The 23,199-nt window shown below is 42.9% G+C and overlaps 1 protein-coding gene across 15 annotated transcripts in view; it reads left to right on the top strand.

The window, feature by feature from the left end:
• Positions 1 to 23,199, top strand: part of UNC5D (unc-5 netrin receptor D) — a 532,476-nt gene that overhangs the window by 464,187 nt on the left and 45,090 nt on the right. For all 15 annotated transcript variants that reach the window (XM_078069620.1, XM_036081562.2, XM_036081563.2 and 12 more), the window contains 2 exons: positions 1,334 to 1,711; positions 6,470 to 6,554. In XM_078069620.1, the coding sequence (XP_077925746.1) occupies positions 1,334 to 1,711; positions 6,470 to 6,554 (463 nt within the window). The remainder of the gene's footprint in view (positions 1 to 1,333; positions 1,712 to 6,469; positions 6,555 to 23,199) is intronic.

Raw genomic sequence — 23,199 nt, 5'->3', positions numbered from 1 at the left:
TGTGACATGGTTCTTAAGTCCCGCTTCTTGCCCAGGAAGACCATAAACAAGAACCAGGCTGAGACCTGTAGAATTCAGTGCAGTTCCATTAAAAAGCACGGCTCCTTGATTGTGTCTTGGCACCAGAGCCTTAAGCATGAAAAAAATGCATCATCAAGGAGCCTTTAGATCTACAAAGCCATTTCATCTCATTTTGAACCTCCTCCTCTATGATTTTGGATTCTTAGAGCATCAGAACAAGAGGTGGCAAAAGTCAGGGTTATAGATTTCTTGCTGGCATTGCTACAAATTATGAGTTGGAAGAACAATAGAGGCTAATACAATATGGCCTAGAATTGCAACATTTTCCAAAAATAGCATACTTTAAACATTTTGTCAGGCCCTAAAGGAAAACTGTTTAATATGGTTTGGTTTCAATTTGAGGAGTCACATTGACGGACTGATACGGGTGGGAGGTTTGGGACTGAGGGTTATTTCTTTATTTACTAATAAATGAGATTACTTCATGACAAGAAAATAGCATGGCATTTCATTTTTAATATTTGGCCTAGAAAAAATCGGTGAACCCCAACAGATGAAAGTCAAATTTCTCATGTTTTCGTAAAGATTTTTGTTTTCAGTTGTTTTGAGACGGAAAGGAAGCCATTCTAAGCTGCTCCCCACGTAGAATCGGGAGTCTCACTCTCCCTGTGTGGGGCCTCTTTTCCCTCTCAGAGTGACATATGCACTATTAGAGCAGACGGACTCCTCAGACACAGAGTGATCCGTGGGCTCCCCGACCCGTTTGCTCCGAGGACACAGTGTTTCCTCCCCCAGCTCCGGAAACTGCCCAGAATTCCACGCGACATGCGCTGGCATCAACACCGCTCTAGTTATAAACAGCCCTACCTAGCTGTGTCACCTCTTACCATTTAAAATGAACAGATGTTATTTTTCCTCCAAACTGGATTGCAAAACATCTTTCTTCCTTTTTTTTTTTTCCTTTAAGCATCTCTTCACCAGTTAAAATGATCACATAAACGTAATACCTGAGTTCATTGCCTGACGGAGTGCCAGAAATACTTGTTTTGAAAAGACGGCATCCAAGGAGCTCTGGAACATGAGTGACTTGGGTTCAGCGGCACTCAGAGAATCCGCTGGAAAAGCCAGAGCTCCAGATTCCAGGGCTCTGGTCACTCCTGACCAGCCTGTGAGAGCTGCCACAGACACTCGGGTGGGCTTGAAGGGCAGCTGACAGGCACACGGGTGGTTCTGCAGTTAGGAGAGGCAGAGGCAAGGGGGTAACTGTGATGCCTTTTCGTTTCTGAGTGACAGATCAATTCTCTTTGACCAGGTAACTCCCTGCTCCTGAATTCCTCCATGCAACCAGACCTCACGGTCAGCCGGACATACAGCGGGCCCATCTGCCTCCAGGACCCTCTGGACAAGGAACTCATGACAGAGTCCTCACTCTTTAACCCTTTGTCTGACATCAAAGTCAAAGTCCAGAGCTCATTCATGGTGTCCCTGGGCGTGTCTGAGAGACCCGAGTACCACGGCAAGAATCATTCCGGGACTTTTCCCCATGGAAACAACCGCAGCTTTAGTACAATGCACCCCAGAAATAAAACACCCTACATCCAGAATCTGTCATCACTCCCCACAAGGACAGAACTGAGGACCACTGGGGTCTTTGGCCACTTAGGAGGACGCTTAGTCATGCCAAATACAGGTGGGTGGTACGTGTGCATTTGTGTATTTCCGAGCATTCTTTTAAATGATTTATATCGACAATTATGTCCCATAAGATTCATTTTTAAGATGTTACCATCTTTGTGTCAGAGCTATAAACTGTGGTTCCATAAGCCTCGATTTACACAGCAAACCAGAATCGATGCTGAGATTAGATTTTGCAATCTTCACCTCAGCATGGATCAGCTGTTCCATTTGATGCCCTGTTCGAGTTGACAGTCATATTTGCTCAGAAGGTTTGGGTGGTCCCCAGGGTTTAAGCCCCCTTGAAATATATTTCCTAGAACATGAGCAGGAAGCACTGAAAATATTCCTTGACGGGAATGAGAAATACCATGTTTTATTGCCAAACATGGTTTATACACTAGTAGATAATTTAGCAGAAGGACATCGAAGTCGAACTTCCTCCATAACTGACCTAATAAACACTGTCAGTGTCCATAGACCTTGCTATAATGTTACTTTATGACAAGCAATGAAGAAGGTTCATCACGGAGTTGCTCTTTTGAATGCAAACTTCAGGTCCAGGGCTATATCGTGCGTACAATTAGTTCTCAAGAATTTTTTCCTCCTTTTGGTTAGAAGGGAGAGTTTCTTCATGTTTTGACAAGGATACTTAAGATGTACAGACCAAATCACTTTTAAAATGACATCCTATCTATGGATTAGTCTTCAGAGATGCCATCCAAGACCTAACTGAGTGGCCAAAGAGGGCATTCTCTCCTCTGATTTCTAAGCAACGAGAATTAGGTAGTGCTCTGAATCATCGCTGGTTGGCCGCTGAGAGGAAAGAGTACACTATCTCTGTATGTGTGACAAAACCACCAGACGGCATTGAATCGGGACCATTGGGGCCTCGGCTGCCTTCTCTCTGAGGTACAGCTCTCCACCCTCTCCAAATCAATCATTTTATCCTCTAAAATGAAGTCTGCGATAGGACTAGTCTGAAACTCCCATTCCAGCTAACTGACCCTACAGTAGCTTAGTGACCTGACACTGCACTTTGGTTCAAGTTGAGAAATGTCTTGTTCTCCTACATCAGTTGCTTCCTTAAAAATCGCCCTCAAATGCAGGCCTACTCATGATTTTGTTTTCTGAACTTTCAACTCCCAAAATCTTCCTTGGTCCATGTTTTAGAATGTGGTAAGAATCTTCATTTAAACATGCATGAATGTCAACATGTGACATAATCCTCCCTGGTCATAATTGGCAGTCAGGAGACTCTACGCAGAATGAGCCAGTCAGCCATGCTTACCAAGTACCCTTCTTGTAAGAATCTATAACCACCCAGTGATGGGTAATAAGGAGGGCACGTATTGAATAGAGCACTGGGTGTTACATGCAAACAATGAATCATGGAACACTACATCAAAAACTAATGATGTAATGTATGGTGACTAACATAACATAATAAAATAAAATTAAAAAAAAAAAAGAATCTATAACCTGGAAGTGTGGGCTCTGGAAAAAGAAAATGCTGCAAACCCCTCCTAAGAACAGGATATATTCATCAGAATCCTGGAAGGTTGCATTTTGTCTTCCCTTTCCTTCCTAATCCAGTGTGTGGCACTTCAGAGGCTCCCAGTAGTTATTGGTTGAATAAATTGGCCCACACGCCTCCTCTCTCTTCCCATCTTTGTGTGTTTACATACATGTGGCAGGCATGCCAAGATCAACCCATTCATTGGCTCTGTTTGTTTAAGGTTCATCAAAGAAAGTGAGATGGAATCATGAAACAGATTTTTCTTTTTCCTCCATTCTGACTCGAGAAGCACTTGTGTTGAAAACGCAAAGTTCTGATGGCATCTGATTCCCAAACACTTCCTCTGTGAAAGGGCATTTTCAAAGCTTCTAATAAGAAGCTCTGGACAAGATTGAAGCTGTTCACTGGGAATGAGTTTGAGGAAAAATAAGTGTGGGGAATTGAAACATATGCTGTGTTATTTGCAGAACATAAATGCAAAATATGCCCTAGGGGCTAGAGTGTAAAGAAGCAAGGCACAGCAATTAAATTGTTCTAGTGCCATCCGTCCCAAATTATTGTATGGTGCCTGGCCATGATTTTTCAAAAAGGATGGGATGGTCCCCACGCTGTAGAAGTCATTTATTATGCAAAATACGAAGCAAGAAACTCAGACAGGTGGTTCTGTTGTCATATAAAATAAAAGGCTGTCAGGGTAGCAGGTGGAGTTTGGGGGAGAGTATGTTTCTTTAATTAGAGATAACTGGTGAGTGACAGATTGAAAACAGACACTTCTTTAGGGGACCACAGGCATAAAGATTCCCCACTATGCCTTTCCTTCTTCTTAAGCGATAACTTGTCACCCACACTACCACCTACCACGATCCTGCCTCTGTGTTTGTGTCCCATCTCTGTTGACAATCTGCATGTTTAAATGGGAGGAGGGAAGTATGTTTGAAAGAGAAAAAATTTCTGATCGAAGGAAAGATGAAATCGTTTAAAGCTCTAATGATCCCGTGGATTCAGGTCATATTTAGGAGTATTATGAAATAATGTTTCAATCTGAACACAGGGAATTAAGCTGACTTGAAAGGAATGAGATATGATCCGTTCTACAAACAGCCCTATCTCAAAAGTCCACATACATATTTATTCTGATTCGATCTGGGAGTTGACCGTCAGGCACTGATGATCTAGAGAAGAGACCACGTCTCAGAGTCTGCCTTTTTTTTTTTTTTTAAAACAATTTTGAATCCTATTCCTTCATCTATTTAGGATTTGGTTTTTGTTTTTGAGTCCCTACTGGGTGCCAGGCATTGTGCAACATATTATTGATGTAATAAGCCATCCTTGCTTTTTTTATTTTAAACACACTGTAGGATTTATTTGCAAGTTTACAAAAGGCACACTAATCAACATGTCAGAAAGTAAAACATGATCATCTGGATTGGCAATCGAAGAACTGACTATAAAGGGCACCAGGCAACTCTGTGGTGATGGCAATGTTCTGTGTCTTGACTACGGTGGTGATTACATGAGAGTATACATGAGAAACTCATCAATTTATACTCTTAAAATGGGTACAATTTATTGCCTGTGAATTGTACCTTCAAAAAGGAAAATTGTAGGAAAAGAAAAATGGGAGCACGATCAAGTTATTCTTTCAGGTTAACTGCCTAAGATGGCATCATTGCTTCATGATGCTTCTATACCTAAAGAATAAGGACTGAAGATCTCTGTTGTCATAAGGGCCTAGAGAGTTTAAAAGAGAGGCAACAGAGAAAAAGCACTGTGTCAAACAGAGAGAATACAGAATATCTAGGGTGTGCATTCAGCTTGACATCCACACACACAGTGAATATCCTGTGTATCACAACTTCTGCTCAACAGTACTGGAGTCCACTTCATTTGGCAACTACATTTAAAAAAGAACAGGAAATGAAAGGAGGAGCCTGATCAGAGGCCCCTAAGTATGGCAATTACAGTTCCATTGACATTAAAGTCCAGAATATAAATGGATACTCCTGCTGAAAAGCTGTAAGCAAGATTTAAATGTGCCTCATTCTTAGTGCTGGCGAAAGATACTGATGATAACTAGCATGTTACTGAATAATGCTCAAAATGTGCATCACAGATAACTTGTTTTGCAATGAGTCTTACATTCCTTGATTCCATAGCAGCTAACAGGCACATAGAAGGATATCAGGAAAGCCTGCCATCTCTAGATGTAAATTACCATCGGCAATCTGAAAAGCTTTCTGTGCAATTACATTAGCTCTAACGAAAGGGGGAAAGGTGGAAACCGCATTATTCAAAGAATAGGAGGATGCCCTGAGATTTTATTTTGCAAAGGTCTTACTGTGTCTCTATTTCATCTCTTTTTTTATAAACAAGAAGCTACATTAAAGAGAATCTCTGCCCTCTCTAGATTCCTCTCTCTTGGCCAAAGTGAAATATTTACTTTGCAGTAGATAAGAAAAGAGAGAGGATGTTGCAAACACAGTGTGATGTGGCTTCCTGGGCCTTCCCTCCCCTGCGTTATAGGATTTTGCTAAAGTTAGGCTACTGATTTTTCTCTGATTTGACACCAACATGAATATGGTTACACCACCTTTAACCTTCATCGTTTTTAGCTTCGGTTTGCAAATATTGGACAAATACCAGCTATACAACAACCTACAATGTCCCTAAATTTATCCATGCCTTTTTTTTTTCCCCTTCAGTTTTCTTGACAAAATACAGTACTCTGTTATCACCTCTTTAAACTTACTTTGAGATGCATAATTTATAAGACAATTTCATACAAGGCCTGAGCAAAGCATTAGAGGGCTCGCCCACCACCTCAGATGCCTTTTCAGGAAATGACTGGAGAGAGATGAGCTACAGCGATACATTTTGAAATTTTGCAGTAGATTAACCAATACACTGATAAACTCTTATATTCAGACGTGTTTGATAGTGCCTGGTCTCAGGACACCCACTCTTTTAAGAGAATTAAAAAATGCTGGGAAGACTCTAAATAAAAAGCGAATTTGAGTCCACAGTCGAATAACATGCTCCTCTTTATTTCACTGTTGGGAAACAATGTTTTCTCCATTAGTATCTTGAACTTTATAAACTTTGCAAAGATCAGGATTTCATAAATTGCTGTGAGGTGTGTGTGTGTGTGTGTGTATGTGAGAAAGAGAGAGAAGGGGCATCTGTAAGGTGCTCAGCTGTGGGGCTTCAAGATCATTGGAAAATCGACGAATAACCTCTTGGCTTTTTCTGTTTTAGGGGTGAGTTTACTCATACCACATGGGGCCATCCCAGAAGAGAATTCTTGGGAGATCTATATGTCCATCAACCAAGGTGAACCCAGGTGAGAGAGAAGGGTGGCATATTGATGACATTTTAAATACGGAAATGGAGCTACTGCAGAAAATCTGAGGTTTTTAAGATAATTTGGCATGGAGGCGTACAGCTAAGATCTGTGAGTTATTTGACTATATAGAGGAAAAAACCAGTTGCAAAACTATTGGATAAAATGAAAACACACAGAGCTAGCTCCACAATTTTGGGTGACTAATCTAGGTCACTGACCTCTTGACTGTAGACACCAAATATAAAACCGTGAATCAGTAGGCAAGTCATTAGCAGGGCCCCTCCGTCAATATTGACTACCTCACATAGTCTTCCTCTCAAAAGAAAAAAAAAATCATCCCAGGAGGTGCTCTGTGGTGCTAGGCATTATGCAAATGCTGAGAATGACCAACCTGTGACCTTTTCAGGTCAGCACAAGACCTGCTCTTGGCTGAGAGAGGATTTCTCAGGTAATCTTCCCTCCATGTTAAAATACGTCTATGCTGCAATAGCTTTCAGGTCTGACACATTTCAGTAGCATTAAATTCAATTACATGGACAAATACAAATCTTGTCACAGAGTCTTTAATGAAAGTAGTTGGTTATTTTCTTAGCGCAAGTATAATATTTGCGGAAATGTTGCTTTCCTCCACACAAGATAAACCTAGCTCCGCTTTAGAAAGCAATTTCTCTCATAAACTGGATGTATCCCTCTGGCATTTTCAGTCTTAACATCTTGGTTATTTTAGGCTAGATTTTTTGTTGTGAGCAGAGAACACATGAAGGAAAAACACTGGAAGGAAAAAAAAGCCAGAGAAAACAGATGGTTTGAACAGATTCTGATAACTATCTCCATGAAAGGATTTGTTGGTGCCCAGTGGTTTTAACTTTCTGCTCGAGAGAGCTTAGAAGGAATGGAAAAGGCTCTGCTAGCTGGCTGTTGGCGAGGCTCTCAAAGGGCTTGCGAGTAGGCCGTGCTGTGGTCTGTTCTCGTGCTGTCTCCCTCAGTCCTGGAGAACCAGATCCCTCACCTACACAGCTGAAGGCACGCTAGTGTCTGAACACCTCCACGGGCAAACAGAGGCAACCACGGCACAGAGGGGCTTGGAGAGTTTATTCAGAATCTCAGTTAAGCAGACCCAAAGATGGAGTTTCCTGGATAAGAGTCGCCTTTTTTTTATCCCTTTGGTTGACTGATACGAGAAACCATACCTCTTTAAAATTTAGGTCAGGGTGCATTCCACACATGCTGCTGAACACATCGTCCTGCAGAGATCGAGTACAAGGCAGAATCCAGTCAGCCTGCCTGAATCACAGCTTCCTGCCAACCTTCGCCCCTGCATCCTGCTTCCTTCCTTATAATCCATCCACTGAGCCTACATTCAGCTCTTTCCTCTCAAAACCCAGTGTCTTCCACCTCATTATGTGAGAACCTAGGGCTAGTTCATATTTTCAAAGGCACCCAATTTACAATTCACCTCAATCCCCGTCTCTTACTAGAAGCTGCATCTGAGGAGGTCAGAGCTAGAGTGTGCCAGAAGGCATTAAACATACAGGACTTATGTGGGAAATACCACTCGAGATGTCCTGCAATTATAAAATAAGGAGGAGAAATATATTAAAAACATGCCAGGGCCCACAGACCTTGAAAGACAGGTTTGGCCTGATGTGGTCACCTCCTGGACCACCACTAGCTTTGTAAGTTCTGTGTTAACCGGTTTGGTTTATCCATCTGTATCTAAGATGTGAGTTTATTACTGCTGTCCAGGAGGGTGGAATGGACAGCAACAGGAACAGTTCCTCCAAGACTTCAGATCTGTGAGGTATGCATTTTCCTGTCTATTAAACGGAGGGTAAAGTACAATTGTAGGAGGCACACATTCCTTTTCATGTTGCTCAAACCTTCCCAGATGTTCCTAGCTCTTAAGAAAATGACCAGTCCCCAGGCTACTGCTCATTTAGCTTCCTTGGCAATCTTCATTCCCTTTCAAGAAGCTCCAAACTACTTACCAAAACACTAAAAATAGCACATGCCTTTCTGCTGCTACTTTTCTTAAGCTTGGTGATTTTTTTCCACCCCTAACAGGAGGCTGCTCAGAGCTAAGTTCTGCAGCTTTTAATCCTGTGGTTAATCGGAAGGCCATTAATGAAGCGCTATTTAGTGTCACCTTGCCTTTGTGATGTCACTTAAAAACCCATTTTCATCTTATGCTGTCCTTCTGTCCTGCTGAACTTGTGCTCAGAATAAGGCCTATTTTTCTCACCATCCGTAGACCTGGAACAGCACGGCTCTGTCTCTTTAACCTCTGACTCTCCGTCGCTTCCACACCCAGAATTACAGTCAGATCTTCCAAACAGCCTCTTTATGCTATATTTAAAGTCCGTTCCGTTTTCCTATTGATGGTACCTTTCTGTTGCCTTTTTCTGAGTGACATCTCTGGGACAGGTGGGTGATGATTTAGTGGAATTGTCACTGAAATCATTGATCCAAATTCAGTACCAGATTCCCAGAGATAGGGCTGTGTGGAATGAATCACAGACTTAAAATAACCCCCTGTATTCAAATAAGCTCCTATGGCTGTATTTTGAAATTCTGGTAGGTTTTAAGTGAGGGGGTTCATTGTATGAATTTATGCACCCTGGCCCTCTCCGGAGGTCCTACTTCTATTGCTGGGAAGCCTCCCTCTCAAGGATGCTCTGTATTTTCCATTAAATGGAATGATGTCACTCTCCCTCAGTGTCCCTGCTCTGTCTACACTTTCAGCCTTGAACTATCATTTTAATGAATCTCTTCCAACCTCGTGCAGCAGTCTGGACCTCTGGTTGCTCATAATGCTTAGGAAATGATCTCTGTTGGCTTTTTGTACAGACATGCGTATTAAATGGTTTGCTGGACAAGGACTTTGCATTCTTGGAAAAGTAATAATTACCTCTGCTTCCGTGTAACTTGCAAAGTGCTCTCACATGCATTTGACTCATTTAGTCTTCCGTCATGTCAAAAGAAGAGGATTTTGTAGCAATTTTAGTGAGGAGAAAAAAAAAGTCTAAAAACATGAAGGTTCCAAGAAACAAAGGTGCTTCGAAGGGCATGTTACTCTCCTGGCAGAGCTGGGATTTGACGTTAGGCTATCTGACCATAACTGCAGTGCTTACACACTAAATGATGCCATCTCTCCCTGATGTCAGAGCCTTTACAGAAACAGCTTTCTTTTTCTTTTTTTTTTAAGATTTTATTTATTTATTTGACAGAAAGAGAGACAGCGAGAGAGGGAACACAAGCAGGGGGAGTGGGAGAGGGAGAAGCAGGCTTCCCGCTGAGCGGGGAGCCCGATGTGGGGCTCGATACCAGGACCCCGGGACCATGACCTGAGCCAAAGGCAGACGCTTAACGACTGAGCCATCCAGGTGCCCCCAGAAATAGCTTTCTGACTTTGGCGTTCCAACTCTTGGCTCCTAGAATGGGGCATCTCTGGAATCGCTCTGTCTGAGCACCGAGAATTAAGCAAGGCAGAAAGGCAGGATCAAGTTGAACTTTTCTTAGAAGTACATCAGGTAAATTGCTGTTGTTACATCATAGAACTGAGAGCACAGAGGCTGGAAACAAGTCCCACTAAATTGCTGAGTCTCAGCGGACACAATGTTAGGAAACATCTGAACTCAGTGGCTAGGAGTGTGAGCCCAGGCATCAGAGGCCCTGGGTTCAGATCTAAGCTCCACTGCTATCATCCATGTGACCTTAGGGAAGTTCCTAAAACTCTTTGCAACCCAGATGTGTCCTCCTCTGAAAAACAGTAGGTATCTACCTTATAGGGATATCGTGGGATTGCATGGTAGACAGTGATACAAAAATCTAAAAGATGATAAAATAGGTGTTCTTTTCCTCATTGCTACACTTATATTTGACAAAGCATTCTACCTACAGTATATCCTTTCATCTTCACATGGAGCCTATATGGTAAACAATAATATGATTATCCTGATTTTTATAGATTTGAAAATTAACACCAAGAAAAGTTAGTAAGCTCAATTTAGGTTGTAGCAAGACAAGGCACCAAAGCAAGGTGATCTGACTTATAATGTATTTCAATGCTGTATCACAATCCCTACCATAAGGCGCAGTTAGGTATGTTATCCATGAGTCCAGTAAAGCACACTTGGGGCGTGACAAGGCTTATGCCTAATAATGGAAATACATCATGAAACGGATGGGGAGGGGCCCAGATTTGGGAACGCCATTATTACTTTGCAACTCAATGTGGAACCACACTGCAATAAGGGATCTCATGGAAAACCATGGAAAAATACAAAATGGCTCTTAATCTATTCTAAGCATAGACCCACAGACAGGGTGTGGAGAGAGTACCTTTCAGAAGTTGTCACTTGACCTGAGTCTAAAACATCAGTGGAAATTAGCCAGGCAAAGAAAGGTATAAGGGCAGTAAGTATCTTAATGTCCAGCTCCAGGATACGTTTTCCATTATCTACATAGCATAAGAGGGGCAGGGGGAGAAGTCTGTAAGAGCGGCTAAATCCAGATACCTTTCCCTGCTTTTAAGTCATTATCTTAAGCAGCTTCCTTCCAGCTGTAGCCCAGGCCAGGGCACAGGTAGGACGAAGAGTTAGGTTTTACGTGCTGCCCTCTTCACAAATTAGAGAACGCTTAGTGACATCACAGGAATGGGAACTTGAGCAGCCTCACAGAAAGGCAAGGGCATGAAATTGGGGCTGCCAGAAGTATTTGCTGGGGAAGCCCTTGGGCTCTTCCTGGATCAGGGGCATTTAAGCAGCTAGCTCAATGCTAGATGTGGCCTCCTTTCCTATTGGCCCCCTTTGGAGGGCAAGAAACCAGCACTGATCATTCTCAGAAAGACCCTCTCTTTTCCCAAACTTCAATTTGAAAGAATCTGGGGTGGTTGTTAACATTTCTACAGGAGCTTTTGGGGGGATATTTTTCTCATCCTCTCCGACTGGGTTTTGATAATTTTTTATAAAATGTAGGTATCTCATTAAGGGAATTAAAGTCTTATTTCAGAGACTCCCCCCACGTGGATTACAATAAGAAAATGATGTGGATGCATTACAGCCTTCCCTCTGCCCCTCACCCAGCTCCTGCACCCCTCCCCACCCCATAGTCGGAGAGTAGAGAACTGGACCAGAAAATTATTACATGGAGCTTTCTTCCAAGAAGCAATAAAATGAAACCAAAGGCAAACACTCATTTCTTTTTCCAATTACACTGTCATGTGGATATCCCTGACCAAATGCTTAAACTGGAATTGGAAATATAAGTGATCTTATTGAAGAATTTACAAAAGGACACGTATTTTGGAATTTGGGCGCAGCCCAGATAGCATATTTCAACCACTTTTTCTCTTCTGTTTTTGTTTGTTTTGCTATCGAATGGTCTGACTCAGTGGATGCTTCTTGGGGTGAAGATCAGGAAAATAGACATGGTGGTGTTAGGAAGCATTAGCTGTTTTTAGGGTGCCTTGATGGAGCTACCATTTTGCTATTAATTTACCATTAATAGCAAAGCATGAGGTAAGACCAAATATGAGACTAGGAAGACACCAAAAGTCACCCTGGGAAATGAAGAGAATTTCTTTCCCAGGAATGGCTCACCATGAAACACTGCGGTGAAGGCCGCTCCTGCAGAATGGCTTCCTTTAGTTTTGCTTCCACAGTAGCGAGACCAGCCCATGCATGCACACGCACGTGTGTGCACACACACACACATACACGCACACACACACACGCACGTTCTCACGTATCAAGCCTACCAGAAGATATAGACACTCAGAAACACCCTTAGACTGTTTGACCTCGTTTCTAGAAGAGTAAGAAGAAAACCTGGATATGTATGGCCATACCTGTAAAAATGAAATGTTAATGAATGAATCTACCTACAGTCGACTAGTCTTTGTGTGAAAGCAGACATTTGAAGCCATTCTAAAATCCTCGTCACAGTAAAATAGGAAACCGCATTCTCTATCCTGGGGCCTCCCAGAGCTCTGATTTCTCACGAGGTAAGGAACCCCAGCCACTGGGCTACTGCAGTTAGTGTGGAGATCCCCCAAACAAGAGCACCTGCTTCTGACTCCCCCCCGACTGACACCAGGTGACTGGTCAGGACACTGCCACCGGGGAGAAAACCGGGCTAAAAGCTTCTGGGTTGATTTGTATCTCTGTTGGCCTTCTCCAGCTTGGGGGACCTACCCGCTGTGTTCCCGTCTCAAGCCATCCCCCACCTCAGGCAAAAAACACTGCCCCTTCTCACTGCAAAAATATTGTGGACTTCTGGAAAAGTTTTCACAATTAATATTAGAGCTCAGTGTAGTCCATGACTATTAAGCCCCAAATGTGTCTGGTACTACAGAACAGGATAAAATACAATCCCTTCTGTAAGGAGTTTATTTCTGGTGGAGGTGATGGTTGGAGGACAGAGGTTGTATATATGTAGCAGAATGATGTTTGGGGGGTACAGTGGCCTTTTCTGTATTCTGAAAAATGGACAAAGCTCAGAGCTCATTTATAAAAAGAGCAAGAGAGAGAAGTGCCCCCACATTCTAATTTCAGAGCATGCCAAAAACTAATTTTCCCACCTCCCCACAGAACCTTCCAAGAAGCATCATTTCATCAGCATGGACACTATTGCTCCCCAACCCACTTACTCACCAGGTCCTCTCCTCCCTATTGATAGGAGAATGGGACGAGAAGAGAAAATAAGTCCTATTTTGGAGGAGTACAGGTATCAAAAATGGCCACCTCTGCTCTCTCCAAAGTCAAAGAGAATAGACTCAAGAGAATTACTCACAAAATTTGGGCCATTTGCAGGAGAATTGGACAGTGATATTTGATTTTCTTATTGTTTATAAGCTTGTTGACTTGTCCAGTGCTGCTAAAGCAAAGGAGAGAGGGGCAAAGAACACTTCTGTTATTCCCAGGTCCCCATCCTCCCAAGGGGTAGAGAAGATTGACCCGAGCCAGGGAGGGTAAGTGAGATTGAAAACAGATTTGCCAGGGGCCAGTGCAATAGGCAAAAAAGTCAGAGAGCGGGGTCAAGATGCTGCCAGATGGGGGCCAGTTGGCAGAAGTAACTGAGACCCACAAGGAACTACAGATGCTTCACAGCAACGGTTTGCAATCCCATCACCTGCACCCTCTGTCCAGGAGGGCTTTTGGCATCCCCACCTATCAGTACTGAATCCAGTAACGATTATCTTAAGACACTTAAGTCATCCGAGAAAATATTATCACCTCGTCACAGGTAGTTACGTAATGAGATGGTGTGTTTTCCTATCCTTGCCCTCTATCACAGTGCCATGGGGATAAGCTCATGGAAGAGGGAGGCTATGTGCTCCCTCCTCCCCAGACCAAGCATCTAGAGCTCCGTATATGTGCGTGTGCATGCGTGTGTGTGGCCACGTGTGTCTGTGTGCACGGGTACTGGGGGGTGAGGGTGGAATTTTGAATCAGATGGAAGATTAAATTTTTAAACTAGTTTTTAGGTCTCCTCTGTTTAATAAATAAAACTATTTTAATAGTTATAGAATCAAAAGGAGACGTCTTCAAGGGACCCTGTTACCGTGGGCAGTTCCAGTAAGCACAAGTGTTAGAAATTATAGCCGACCCTTGAACAACACAGGTTCGAATGGGGCTCGTCCACCTATATTTTTTTCCAATAAATACAGTACAGCACTGTAAATGTATTTCCTCTTACGATTTCCTTAACATGTTTTCTCTAGCTTACTTTATCATAAGCATACAGTATGTAATGCATGTAACATACAAAATATGTATCAATCAACTGTTCATGTTCTCAGTAAGGCCTCTAGTCAACAGTAGGCTGTGAAGTTTTGGGGGAGTCAAAAATTATATGCTCATTTTCAACTTGCACTAGGAAAACTAGAGCCACCTAACACCACCTAACTAGACCAATAGATGAAGCTCCCAAAGCAAACCCAGTAACTCAAATCACTGATGATATTGCAGCATTATATATGTGGTGACAGAGATACACAGATGCTAACCAGGATCAAAGGGATGGAACCTGTCTAAAGGCTCGGGGAAGGCTTCCGAGAGGAAGGGACAATTGGCTTAAAAACTGAACATGCGTAAAAGGCATTCCGGTCAACAGGAATGGAATGTGCAAAGGCACAGGGGTACAAATAGGATCATATATTTTGAAACTAAGCAAATCTGAACAAAATATAAAAGGAAGAGTGATAAGGACTAGACTATGTAGAGGGTTATTTGCTGCCTAGGGGAAATTGACATTTACCTGCTAGATAGGGATGGAGGAAAGATCAGCTTCAGGAGACCCGGTCGTATTTACATTTTCCGTATCTTATCTTCTGCTTTATCTCCGCGACCACTCCCCAGTTCACGTCTCCTTATACCAGCACCCTCCTTGTGAGCACAGTGAAAATTGCCTCATTTTTCCTAGCACGGTTATTAATAGTGCCCTTCGTCATCCTCAAAAGTATCTGAGTTTGGACAATAAATTATAGTCACTCTACTTTTGAGTGTCCTTGTCTTTGGTTGTGCACAAGAGATTGGGAGGGGGCATGTTAATGTGAGCGATGAAGGAGTCGAAGATGATTCCCAGAATTCTACCTTGGGAACTGATGATTAACTAGTTGAGAGAGATTTGCCAGCTGAAGGTCACCTGAGAGTTTGTGGTAATAGTTGATCCAGGAGCCACTTCGGCTTTCTTTCCAGGGAATAAACACAGCCCTTTGACTTACAGGAAAGGGGGTACAAAGGAAATTGATTAAAGAATAAATCAATACAATTCAAAAACAATATTTCTAACCAAGGAAAAAAAAAGACAACTGCTGAATCAAAATCCCATGTCGAGTTTTGGCCACAGTGTGTGGCAACAAATACACTTAGAGCAGGAAATCACGATACTGGGCACAAACCCTGCCTGTCTGCTGTGTGCAGGGCACAGTCTTCTGCCCACCTTTGTTTTCTTTGCCTCCCTAGCTGGGTAAGAATCTGCCAGTCCTGGAGTTCACTGAAGTGAACTGATAACATACATAACTTGTCAGGAAAGTAGTGTAGACCCAGTCATTGGCATCCCCTGAGAGGTAGAGAAGGATCAGAAAGGAGATGATGGGGACAGTGAGAACGCAGGGATTCCGAAGGCTCGAGTTCCAACTCCCCCAGGACACCTCCCGTCTGAATGGCTGCAAGCAAGTAATTTTCTTTCTCTGGGCCTCAAGTGTACCATCTAGAAATCTTGTATATTATTAGCTGCATTCCAGGATTTTGGTGAGGACAATAAAGTGACATCATATATGACATCATATATATCATATATAAAGTCTCGTGCAAAGTATAAAGTACCATACAAATGCCACCTTTTGATATTATTGTCCTTCATCTGGCCTTATTTTTTCATTGCATAAATAACAAGTTGTTTAGAGTCCCTGGAATTTGCTTTAGCTCTGTCCCGATGATGCTGGGTTCCTTTTTGACTGCTACCACATTCCTAGACTTGGAGGAAAGATCAATTCAGTGATAGCAAACACATTAACCGTCCACTCTAAAATCAGAGCCTTGTGAAGATACGAAGGACTCTGCATCAATTCCTTTGAGTCTACTTCGATCTCTCCTTACATTGGGGCCTATGATTTATACTCTAAAGGCATATTATATGGAGTCCAAACAGTGGACTTGCGTTTATAGTAGGAGATCAGTGAGCAGTCAAGCTGGGCTGGCGGCTTAGGCCACCTTGAACAAGCTCTGTCAGGCTTCCCTTGCTTGATAGTGATGGATAGAAGTGAACAGATTGTTTCTGTCACTAGTTCTGTTCAATGCTCAGTCATAGATTGGCATCCTGCTTGTTGCTTTAAGTGAGTTTTAGAGATTTTTATTGGAAGAATCGGAATGGCGAACATCTATCCCTTGGAGGGGATCTGGCATTAATGAGCTCTGTATCAGGCAGAAGCAACTGCTGAGGAGGGAAGGTGCTTTCTAAGGGACAAAGGGGCTCTTTCCGCTAGTGCAAGGGGAGCAAATTGCTGCCATTTGGGAAACACATTAATTTGTTCACACTACCAGTGCCATGCAGTGTGATAAAAGGGGCAATTAATCAAATGGTAACTTAATGGCTTAGAAGGGTTAATGCACCTTTAGCTGAAGACCGTGCTCTTTACTGCAGTGAAATCACAGAGGCTCCTTCACAAAGTCATTTCAGTTAGACTAGAATGCCATTACCCCCAAAATGAGAGCAGGGGAAGAGAGAAAGAAGGAAGGAAGGAAAAGAGAAAGGAGTGGGGAGAACTCTCACACTGTCGTTTTATGATCTGTTTTTGGAAAGAATTTCCCCACACCACGCTCCTCACCGTTCCTTCCACCCCATGCCCCCTTGGTCCACAAACAAATATGCATAAATAAAAATTGCCATCATTTTCATCAGAGTACGTTAGAAGCCCTGTGAGCTCACAATGTGAAGTGATTAGAATGGTCCAGAGGAGTCTTTAATTAAAGATGTCATTGACAAGATAACAATGGTTTGTGAATGTTGTTAATAGATCTGAATGGAAGGTGCACCTTAATTCAATAAGAGGAAAGTCATCGGTTCATGAATTTGATTGCTCATTGTAAAGGAACACCACATACTGTAATTATTTTTATTTGTATGTGCCATCTCTTTTATTGCCCACGCTGGAAGTAGAAATAACCTGTCCTATTAAGATATTTAATATATATCATCCTTTCCACTTCACTTAGTTATAGCCTAATAAAAATGCCGGGAGAACACACCAGCCCACGCTAAGGCTGGCCTCCATGCTTTCTAAAACAATCCACACTGCCCTTGAAAAAACCTAGATGACCAACTTCCTAACTCCTTTGGTTATCATCCTTAAGACAAAGGAATAGTAACTTCCCAGGACTCCATAAAGTGTACGAGATAAGGAGCTTCACTCTGGAAATAAGGATGGGCATGCCCAAAGGTCAACTGATACCTTGTTCCAGTTGTGTAGTGTCTTGGAGACAACAGGGTTTCAGGAAGCAGAAGCAGGGGGATCTCTATGTTCTAACTTCAAAGAACAAGCCATGAAAAGCCAGGTAGCGGACAGAAGAATGCCCCCCCACACCCAAAAATGTCCACATTCTAATCCCTTGAACCTGTGACTGTTATGCTACATGGCAAAGGGGACTTTACAGGTGTGATTAAGGTTAAGGACCTTGAGAGGGAGAAATTACCCTGGGTTATGCAGGTGGGCTCATGGAAGGGCCGCTGTAAGAGGAAGGTGCGAGTATCAGAGTCAGATACAGAGTTGTAAGGATGCTCTGCTAGTGGCAGATGGAAGAGGGGCTTCCAGAAGCTGGAAGAGGCAAGGAAATGAGTCTTCTCTAGCACCTCAAGAAGGAATGCGGCCCCACTGGCACCTTGATTTTAGCTCAGTAAGACGTCTGACTACAGAACTGCGTGATAGTAAGTTTGGGTCGTCTTAAGCCACTAAGTCTGTAGCACAGTTATAATGGGAAACTACCACCAAACTTCTGTTGCAATCACTGTACCTCGGTGCCCCGCCATCATACTAAGACTCAGTCCCTACGAATACACCCTTATAACTCTCATGCTAGTGTTTTACCTTAGAAATGCCAGGTTTGGGGAATGTGGCCCAGGGAATATCGGTTCCTTTCCCTGCCTGCCCCCACACATACCCCTCAACCACCACCACTAACAGGACAGAAGAGTCTAGTCCCCACTTTGTCACGGGCGAGGTCTAACTTTGGCCATATCATTCCACCCCACGCCATGCCTTGTGTTTTGTCATCTGAATAATAATAGTATCGGGGCTGATAACTCCTGGGTCCTTTCCCAGCCTAAAAGAAAATGATCCTAGAAATGGGACTCAGGTTTGCCCCAGAAGAGTCTGTTTTCCCCATTCAAGATGTAAATGCATAGACAACTTGGTAGATAGAAAAACTGTCATAGCCGTGTGCCGCATAGACCCACACACTCCTGTCCGGTCTTTCACCGTAAAGCATCTCAATGAGCCATCGTTCAGCTCCTCCTGGTAAACAAGCTGAACACAAGCCCGACACTGCATGAAAGATGAGGCTTAAATTGTGTCTAAGAACTGGTGGCTTACATATGATTTGTGATTCCTTTAGTATATTAATTGGTAAACACCTATGCATGTGTGTGTAGACTAAAGCCGTTTAATGTATGCAAACAGTTTAATCTCTCAGTGTGGTATTGCTCACATTTCAGCAAACTCAGATGCGCACTCCAGTATGAACGTAATTCCCCTCCCGCCCCTGCCCCCCTCATGCCATCTCCCCTCCTGTGATCCTATTTCAGATAATACTGAGTGGGTGACCCAGATCTTTAAACCCTTTCATCGTAGAGCCATATGCTTCCATCCTCAGTGAATTGTGCTTGTTGCTTGTTGTAATCCACTGTTCTCACTCCTCCTTTCCCCACCCCAGCTAATGGAATATAATGGCTTGATGAGCTATAGCATTATTTCCAGTTACTGCTAATCAACCCCCCCCTCAGCCTGACATCCTTGCTTATTAATCCACATACTGCTTAGAGAAAGGGGATGTAGGACAGTCCCTGTGTGGTTGTATTTTCCACCCCAGTAGCATCATCTGAGGCCTTAAGACTGAGCATTTAACCTTGACCAGCCTCCAACTTCCATTTCAGAAGCCTACCCTCTCTACATTGGACAGACCACCAAGCCCCTGTTTTCTCAAGAACTACACAATTTTTCTCAAATGTTAGTAGCAGGGCTACCTTGCATGTAAGGAACACAAATAAAAAGTGTATGTTCCTGGGCCCTGTCCCAGAAATCTGGAATCGAATTTTTTTTTAAGATTTTACGTATTTATTTGTCAAAGAGAGAGAGAACACAAGCACTGGGACCAGCAGACAGAGGGAGAAGCAGGCTCCCCACTGAGCAGGGAGCCACATGCGGGACTCAATCCCAGGACCCGGGGATCATGACCTGAGCTGAAGGCAGACGATTAACCGACTGAGCCACCCAGGCATTCCCAGAATCAAAATCTTAACTGGCGGTGTCCACAAGTATCATTTTCAATAAGCTGCCCAAAGAATTCTGAACCACTCTATAGTTTGAAGACCACTTAAACACTGAAAGAGGAATCCACAGTGACAAAGAGAAGCTTTTGCTTAACCTCTCTCTTTGTCCTCTGTTTTGCTCCTCACCCCCCTATTCTCCCTTTCTAAAAGTCTTTTCTTAACTCACACATGGCAGTTATAGAATGAAAGTCCTCAGGAGACCTGCTAATGGTGTTGGGGTTGACTGATGAGCCACGCTGGCTTTCAGAGGCTCCTCTCCGCAGGAGGTTCTGTGATGTCATTTTCCTGGGGCTTGGCTGAACGATCTGGTCAGAGCTGGAGAATGCGACAGGTATCTGACTCCAATAAAACAACAGGTGTAAGAGAGAAGGAAGGAAGGAGGGAAAAGAGAGGAGGGGGGAGAACTCTCACACTGTCGTTTTATGATCTTGATTTTCATCCACAGCAATGTTAGCATTCAGGTCAATATAGGAGGTTTTTAATGAAAAGAGAAAAAGAGAATAATAAGAGTTAAAACTGTGTATCTTCTTGGACAGGAAACTGTAGGACACTGGAGCTACCTTGTTTTCTGAGCTCCAATCTTAAGACTAAGTATAGCTTCCATCTCTCTGCCTTTTATGTCTATTCCATTAAAATATGATTTAATTATGTATCGACCCAGGGTCTGGCATAGTAAAACTATCATTATTCTCCTGCCTGCATTCCTGAGTGATACTCTGGGTAAAGGTGATCAAACCTACATTAATCTATAATATAGACCATGAGGAGGAAAGGCGGGAGCAGTAATTACCGAGCGCAGCATGGCAGACAACAACAACAATGAAAATCTCATCTCGAAATATGGAGCTGGTTGATTTGCTTGAAGAGGGTGACACATTACCAGTCCAGACTCAGGTCAAGAAATACTGAGAGCAAAAGAAAATGTGCACAGATCCACCTCCAGACCTGCAGTGGATTGCAGTTGCCTCCTGGCAGTGGACCTGTTGAGCGTGACCTTTTGTGGCCACTGGTGTGTGTATGTGTGCTGCATAGTGGCACTTACCACGTGGCTGGTGTGGCCAAGCTTGGGCCACCAGCTGCAGCACCTGTTACCCTCTAATGCACATTTTATGCAGTAGTCAGTGACCCCGCTGATTTCATTATAAGAAGTCTGGAAAATTTTCCCTGGGCCTCTATCTTCATTCATTCATTCATTCATTCATTCATTCAAAAAAATTATTTTTGACACAACTTCAAACTTAAGGATGGGGCGCATGGGTGGCTCAGTCGGTTAAGTGTCCAACTCTTGGTTTCAGCTCAGGTCGGGAGATCGGGCCCTGCATTGGGCTCTGTGCTCAGCACAGGATCTGCTTGAGATTCTCTCCCTCTCCCTCTGCACCTCCCCCCACTTGCACTCTCTCTCTCTCTCATAAAATCTAAAAAAAATAAGGAAAAGTTGCAAGAATATCATTTCCAGCCATCCCACAGCTATATTCACCAGTGTTAACATTTTACTAATTTACCATATTCTGCTCTCTCTCCATATGTGTACGTGTGTGCATATACACACAAAATACAGATCTACATACACACACATATATATTTCTGGAACCATTGTGAACAAGATGTCCTTTTGCCCCTAAATACTTCAGTATGTAGATCCTAAAAAGGAATTCTCTTATATAACTGCAGCACAATTCTCAAAACCTGGAGATTAACATTGATACACTTCTATTATCTACTCCACAAACTTTATTCATATTTTGCCTGTTATCTGAATAACGTCCTTTGTAGCAAATGAAAATCCAAGTCCATTCATTACATTCTATTGCCATGTGTCTCTCGTCTCCTGTAATTTGGAGCACTTCCTACGTCTGTCTCTATTTTATGACATTGACCCTTTATAAGAGTGTGGATCAGTTCTTTTGCACCATGTCCGTCAGTTTAGGCTTGTCTGATAGTTTCCTGTGATTAGATTCAGGTTATATATTATTGGCAGGAATATTACAGACATATGCCAAGTTCTTCTCACTATGTCCTATCAGGAGGTGTGTTCTGTCCATCCATCCCGTGGATTAGTAAAATGTTAACACTGCCAGTGTTAACTTTGATAACTTGGTTAGGTGGTGTCTGCCAAGGTTCTCCACTGTAAAGTAGTATTTTACCCTTTGTAATTAGTAAGTATCTTGTGGGGAGATACTTTCGAACCCTATAAATAGTTCTTATTTCTAAACTTCCACCAAGTAGATTAGCATCTATTCATAATTCTTGACTGAATCAATGTTAGTATGGTTGGTTGCCAAACGATTTTCTGCATTTATTAGTTGGCTTCCTGCTGCATAGGAGAGTTTTCCCTTCTCGTTAATCATTCACATATATATCCATATATCTCATGAATTATGTTATTCAGTGGGTTATAATCCTACACTACCATTATTTACTTTGATACTCAAAATGTTCCAGTTTTTGACCAGTAGGAACTACTTCAAGCTGACTCCTCTGTCCTCCTCAACAACTACTTCTGAGTGCTTACACCTGACATCTAGTAGACATTGTGGATACAATGACGAACTGGGAAAAAAAAAAAAATTCCCTGGCCTCATAGAGCTTACATTCTCTTTTGTGGGAGACAAAAGGAAACAAATATGTAAATGCTATAGTGTATTAGCATATATAGTGTATTAACTACAGTGAAGTGTAGTAGAGAGAAAGAAAAGCAAAGATCAGCTTTGGTGTCGGGAATGGTCAGGGAATGCATCCCTAGTAGGCATTATTTGAGCAAAAACCTGAGGGGCGTGAGGGAGCCCGTCATGTGGCCGACGGGACGAAAACTTCCAGGCAGCGCGGAGCGCTCCAGAGCAGAACAGCTGGGATTCCTGAAGGTGGGAACACATTGGCATTTTTGGTGGGATTCCACTGGTTGCCGAGTTGAGGACAGACTGTGGGAGGTAAGGATGAAGCATTGCCAAGGTGCTTTAAATTCCCTTAAATAGTGCACATCCCTAAGGCCGTGAAATGTTTGTTAAAGTATATCTTGCTGGAATGGTAATTTATTGAATCAATTAGCAATCTCAAAGAGCACAGTTCCTATAAAAATAAGGCTCTTCAAAAGGCAGGAAAGATGGGCATTCGGGGTTGGGAGAAGCAGAACCTCCACCCACTGAGCACATATTAGGTATTTTTTGTGGTTTTTTTGTTTTGTTCTGTTTTGTTTTTAATTCTCACAACAGTCTTAGAGTAGGTGTTATTTTGCATGTAAGGAAAGTGAGGCTCAGAAAGGCCTGGGCTTTCCCTTCTGCCACGCTGTGGTTTTCATGACAGAAAGTCAGACGAGGGATGTGGTATCAAGGGCAGTGCTGTGAAGAGTACAGTGAGGACACAAGTGGGACATCGGGATGTTCTTTTACCCACTTATGTCCTCTGTAGCTACTCTTCCCATGTTTTCCCTCTCTGGTTCTAAACAAAGCAGCAACACGAGTCTTCGTGTCTGACCAGATTACTAGGCAACATGTTCCTGTGACTGTTACGAGCGCCCTGTCCCCCATGGATATTCCGTGGCTCTCTGCAAAGCTGGCCAGAGTTTTCCTAGAACCCTCAGCTGCACTGTGTAAGCAGA

Source organism: Halichoerus grypus, chromosome 3, assembly GCF_964656455.1.
Source record: "Halichoerus grypus chromosome 3, mHalGry1.hap1.1, whole genome shotgun sequence".
Classification (NCBI taxonomy): domain Eukaryota; kingdom Metazoa; phylum Chordata; class Mammalia; order Carnivora; family Phocidae; genus Halichoerus; species Halichoerus grypus.
This window is presented reverse-complemented; position numbering and strand designations above follow the sequence as displayed.